At 49.6% G+C, this 6000-nt stretch overlaps 1 protein-coding gene across 1 annotated transcript in view; it reads right to left on the bottom strand.

The window, feature by feature from the left end:
* Nucleotides 1-5152, bottom strand: part of GDI2 (GDP dissociation inhibitor 2) — a 28425-nt gene extending 23273 nt beyond the window's left edge. The window contains exon 1 of the mRNA XM_066633963.1: nt 4988-5152. Coding sequence (XP_066490060.1) covers nt 4988-5032 — 45 coding nt within the window. The 5' untranslated portion in view covers nt 5033-5152. The remainder of the gene's footprint in view (nt 1-4987) is intronic.
* Nucleotides 5153-6000: the final 848 nt, after the last annotated feature.

Raw genomic sequence — 6000 nt, forward strand, 5'->3', positions numbered from 1 at the left:
GGGTCCCCCTAGCTGCTCCAAACAGCTCCTATCTCCAACTATGACCCACTTCCAGGTAACATAACAGTTCCCCTTTACAGTGGGTCGTAATCAGATATAAGAGCTGTTTGGAGCAGCAAGGAGACCTGCAGAAAATCATATGCCCCCTGCACCCTCAGGATGGCTGGAGCTGCCTTCCCAAGGTACCTTACTAAACCCCTTGGTCGCAGCAGTACCACTGCTGCTCCCCCCCCCCATCTGTTAAGTGCAAATACTTACAGGGTTCCCAATGTCCTTATAGAAGTTTGGGAACCACAGCTCTAAAGTTTAGTCTAAATAGAACAGCTTAACTTACAACAAGATCTTGGCTGATGACAAAGCAAAATGTTCAAATGTTTACTATTTTGAAGGACCATCCTTCTTCCACAAGTTGGCTGATCACAGGAAGAAGTTTCCAAAGTTTGAGAGTGACCAGACTAGAGCTGTGGCCTCCAACTTAACAGGAGATGGGACCTGCAACATGGAAGAGTGGTGGGCAAGTAAGATGCCCCAGTTCCTCTTCTCCACCTGGTGACAATTAGCATTAGCTGCTATAGTGCCATTCTGTCCCTTGTTTCCTTTCAGGCCAACTGGAGGAGAAAGGGGCAGAGAATAGCATGCACTCAAATTTGAAAGACAAAGGGAAAGGGGGGTATGCCATGGCAGGAAGATAAGCAAGAGTGAAGGTCGATACTGAAGACTGCAGAAGTTACTCTGAAGCACCCCAGTGTCAAAATCTCAGGTATCTTCCTCATCTAGGACCCCTAGTCCTGGCTGCTGTTCAAAGGTGAAGGTGCCAACACTGCTGTGACCCACCTGATGTCAGGTTGTGAGTCACTTCTGGGTTCCAATCTACCTGCAGAAAACCTCTAGTATATAGGAAGAGGTGCAAGAAATCACAGCCCAATAAAGAAAAAGTTGAATATCCAAGGAGCAGGACCACTTTAAAGGGTCAGAAGACAGTAGCAGAGAAAGATGAGCAAAACTAAAGAGTTGAAGAAAAAAAGGTTTGTTGTATTTAGTGACCAAATAAAAGCATGCAGGGAACAAGAACGAGGAATGGGAAGCATACAATTTTAAGGAAGAACAATGAAGGATATCAAAGTTGGGAAGAGGGGTGTATTACTGAAAAGGAGAAGATATGAACAAGAAGATGCCAAGGCCAGAGGAAGCCTATTAACACCAGCACTCACAGAGTCCAGCACTACCCTAAAAGGTAGAGGTACCTCTCAGGATAGTGCTGCATTTTGAAAGTTACCTTGGGCATTTGCTTTGGCAAGAAAAAGGTGATGTATAAATTATTTAAACAAATATGAGAATGACAGTATATAGGAGTGGTTTTTCCACAGGAAAGGTAGACACAGTCTGTGAGTGCATAAGGATGATGGTTAAGCTAGTGATGCTATATTAAAATGTGGGGCAAGTATGGGAATGGGAGGTTGGAGTGAGGTTTGTGAAAGGACACCAGGGACTGATGGCAAAGTGTGCAGGGCTGAAACCAAAAATAAAAAGCTACTAGTAGCAAGGCAAGAGGCTATGCATGTAGATAAGTCAGTGTTTGTTAAAATGTGGGTCAGGACCCATAGATAGGTCACAAGCCAATTTCAGATGGGTCCCCATTCATTTCATTGCGCACAGGTTGTGTTCCATTATTCATGAGGGTTCCATTTCCAGAACTCAGGGTTCCATTTCCCAGATGGCAAAAGTCACACTAAAGCAAATCAATTTTAAAAAAAAACAATGTCCCTTTGCTCTGTGATTTAAAAACAGCCTTGCTGACCTTTGTGATGTTAGAGTCATTAGGCAGACAATCCATCAATAAGTCTCTCTCCAGAGGAGCCAGCAACCCCTCCCTTCACCCAGAGCAAAGTGGATCTTTCTCTCATGTACTCAGGGGGAAGGTAGGGGTCACTCTGCCTTGGAGTGAAGCCTGGAGAGAGAATGATTGATGGATTGTCAGCCCTATCACATTAACTTTTCCTTTAATTTAAAGGGCCCTTCTCATCATGTTGAGATGGAAAAATCTGTGGAATCTGTGGATTCCCGTTATACCCGTAATCCCTTGCATGACTTTCACTCTAAAATAAAAAGAAAAGCAGTTTTTTTAAAACTGATTTTAAAGGAATGTATTTTTCCCCTTCTCCAGAGATCAGCACATTCCTTGGCCATTCGTGTTGAGTCAAATCTGTGTATAACAAGTATCCTGTGTAAGTGTGGATAGGACTGCAACCTAGATTCTAAAGGTTGTTTTTTTTTTCAGTATATTAGACTTGATGCCAACAAGGTGTGTGACTGCATTTGGGGAGCTTGATACTTTTAACAGGCTACAACGTACAGGTTGTGTCTTGTTATCCACTAGGCTTCTGTTCCAGAACCCTCTAGTGGATAAAAAAACCCATGGATAAAAAACAGTGGAAAAAACAGGTTTTTTGCCCCTCCATTGCTCCTAATAAAGCTGTGTCTCGACATTCACAGGGGTTTGATTCAGGGACTCATTGCTGATACCATAAAATGTGTTAAAGAAAAGCAATTTTAAAAAAATTTAAAAATGTGCCCCTTTACAATTGTGGTTTAAAAATAGCTTTTCTTACTGTGGTAGAGAAGCAGTCAGTAATCAGAAATGCAAAGGACTCCTTGCCTTTGCCTGGCTCAGCTGGAGAATGGAATGATCACTTGCATGACTATCTCTCTGCAACAGTAAAAAAAGCAGTTTTTCAAACTGTGGTTTCAAAGGGATGAATTTTTTCCCCTTCTCCAGGGATCAGCACATTGCTTCTCATTTCCAGTGGCCATTCGTGTTGAGTCAAATCTGTGTATAAAAAATCCGTGTATAACAAGGATGGGTCTGTATATGCTTTAATCAATGATAGTCAATGGGGCTTACAAAAGGTTGCAATACTATCCACACTTACACAGGAGACTATCCCTATTGACTATCACTGTTAAAAGTATATACATAGTAACCTGTTCAAAGTACACTCTACAGTGTTTCTCCAAATGCACTCATGTGCCATGGTAGCATAAAGTCTAATACATTAAAAATAAAATACAAGTTCAACTTTGTTACATACAGATTTTTTTATACATGAATTTAACTCAGCACGAATGGCCACTGCAAATGAGAAGGAATGTGCTGATCCCTGGAGAAGGGGAAAAATGCATTCCTTTAAAATCACAGTTTAAAAATTTTTTAGATGGATACATCTGCATTGTGTGAATGGGCTCAAAGAGAGAGAATAGGCTGGGAAGGCAAACACCATGTCCTGGTTAAGATTGTACACAAGCTTCCTAGATTTTTTTTAAATGAAGCAGATGGTAGTGGGGTAGCTGAAAGGAGGCAAAGAAGGTGGCTCCTGGGCAGGAGGGCTGTAAACAGGATAGGAGGGCTGTAAAAAAAACAGGCATCAGCAAACTGGAATAAGATACATATTTGTTACACTGACAAGGAAGAGATACAGAAATCATGAACAGGAAATACGTAAAGGAGGGTGGACGTGGGGGAGAGAAGTAACTGTCAAGTTGGGAGGCTGGAAGACAGCACACACCAGGGATGGTGCCACTGAGGAAATCAAAGCAGGTGGGGGTCTCTGTGGATACAGAAAATAACCGATAGACAAATTCATGATCTTTGGCCCCTTATGCCCTCCAAATGTAAAATCTGCAGATAAACATGCTCCACCTGTACTGTAATAGTGGGTATTGTTGAAAATAAGAGATCAGAGTTGGAAAAAGGGAAGCTTACATTTAAATCCCTGCTCACCCACTAAGCTTACTGAGTCTCCTTAGACCAATAGCCTAATACAGTAGCCTTACTACAATAGCCCAAGGAGCATAACCTCACCAAACTGTTGTATACTGCCTTGGAGAACAGAGTATTCATAAATGAATGCATCCAATTTTACTACAAAAAGAAAGCAACCAATGAATAGGCAGAATGATATGGGGTGCTATGAAGTCTTTTAGGGCTGTGCCATGGAAAGACGTGAGGGGGGAATGTCCTTGACTTCTGAATGGGACAGAGACTGTAAAAGGATGAGGGGGACAGAAAGAACTGCTTGGGCCCACAAAATGAGAACAGCAGAATGAGAGAGAAAATAGGCAGAGAATCCTTGCCACCCCCAAAACAAAGTGGAGAAAGAAGGGAAAGCAAGGGTAGCACTAGGAAGTCCTTCAGGATTGAGGCCAAGGAAGAAAATGAAGCAGAGAGAAAAAAGAGACACATGTGGGCAGTTCTGAGGAAGGAAGAGCCATATGCAAAGCCATATGAGACGCTGGGAAGCAGCATAATATGTGAAAGGCAGGGACATGCGGGTGGGGGGAAGCAGACCACATGAGTCCATCGAAAAGCACCACTGCTGTGTGATGTACCCAAGCACCCACAACCCACATGCACAGCATGGAGGGTTATGGATACTTGGGCAATTCTCAGAGCAGCAGCGCTTTTCAAAAGACTCCAATGTGGAGGCTCTGCCTCCCCTGCTTCCCCACCCACCGCATATCCCTGGTGAAAGGAATGAAAAAAACCAAGGAGACAGAGGTGTGTGGGTGCCTCACTCCATGATGGTGCCTTTCGAAGGACTCTGGTGGGAAAGCTCTGCCTCACCTGCCTCCTCACTCACCAAAGGACTCCAGGGGCTACGCTCTGCCTCACCTGCCTCCCCACCCACCGTGAAGGACTAGTGGGGAGGCTCTGCCTCACTTGCCTCCCCAACCACCAAAGGACTGGGGGGGAGGCTCTACCTCACCTGCCTCCCCACGCACCGCACATTCCTGCGAGGAAGGGAGCAAGAGCAGCGGGGGGAGGAAGGGGGCCCTGAGCAGGGGGGGAGGGCGCGGCTCGCCGCCCGGAGAACGGGAGGGGGGAGCGCGGGAGAGGCGGGGCCAGTCTCCGGGCGGGGGGCCGTGCCGCAGAGCGCGTCGGGGGGGCGAGGCGGCGTTGCCAGGGCCCGCCTGCCAGGCCGCGCCGTACCGTGAGGCCGGTGCCCAGCACGATCACGTCGTACTCCTCGTTCATGGCGGCGGTGAAGGAGAGGCGGCGGCGGAGGCGGCCGGCGCTGGGGCTGCTGGGGAAGCTGGGGCGGCGCCGGCGGAGGCTGTCCTTGCGGCCGGCGGGGGCGCTGGCGCGAGGCGCGGGGTTGGTCTGCTGGTGCTGGGGGTGGCGCTGGCCGCAGCAGCAGCTGGAAGTAGGCGAGAAAATGGAGGCGCCGCGGCCGCCCTGAAGAGACCGCGCCAGGGAGGCGGGGCCGCGGGGTGGGGGCGGGGCCCGGGCGGAGGAGCCGCAGCCGCCCGAGGAGGTGGAGCCCCTGCGCGCCCCAATTGCCTCCATCCGCGCGGCTCCGCGGGAAGGGGGCGCTGTCGGCCCGCGCGCCGATTGGCTCTCGCCGCGACGTCAATCACCGGCCCTCCCGCGTCCCCATTCGCTCCCGAGAACCGTCGCTAAGGGGCGGGGCGAAGGCGATGCCACGCTGATGCGGCCGCGAGGGTTCGAAAGCAGGCGCATGCGTAAAGGCGCGGCTCAGGCTGCAGAGATCCGGAAGGACTCGTGGGTCTCTGCTGCCGGCGGCGGTGTTTGAGCGCAGTGGCATAGCTGGAGAGGGCGAAGCCTTGGGCTTGGCAGGGTGCCCTCCCGCGGCAGGCAAGCGGCGCCTCCTCCTCCCCTTCAGAGCCATCCCTGGCGGGGGAGCGAGACGGAGGCGGAACTCCTGGCTCCGAGGGAAGGCGCCCTGCACTACGCAGTGCTTCGCCCCCCTTTAGCTACGCCACTGTGACACCCACTCAGGACGTGCGGTGGGTGGGGAGGCAAGTGAGGCAGAGCATTCCCACACAGTCCTTCCAAAGCACCACCGCCCTGCCAGGTGAGGCAGATCCTCCCCACACAGTCCTTCAAAGGCACCACTGCCCTGTCAGGTGAGGCAGATCCTCCCCACACATTCCTTCAAAAGCACCACCGCCCTGTGAGGTGAGGCAGGTGGGACAGAGCCT

The sequence above is a fragment of the Tiliqua scincoides genome, chromosome 7, assembly GCF_035046505.1.
Source record: "Tiliqua scincoides isolate rTilSci1 chromosome 7, rTilSci1.hap2, whole genome shotgun sequence".
NCBI classification, from domain to species: domain Eukaryota; kingdom Metazoa; phylum Chordata; class Lepidosauria; order Squamata; family Scincidae; genus Tiliqua; species Tiliqua scincoides.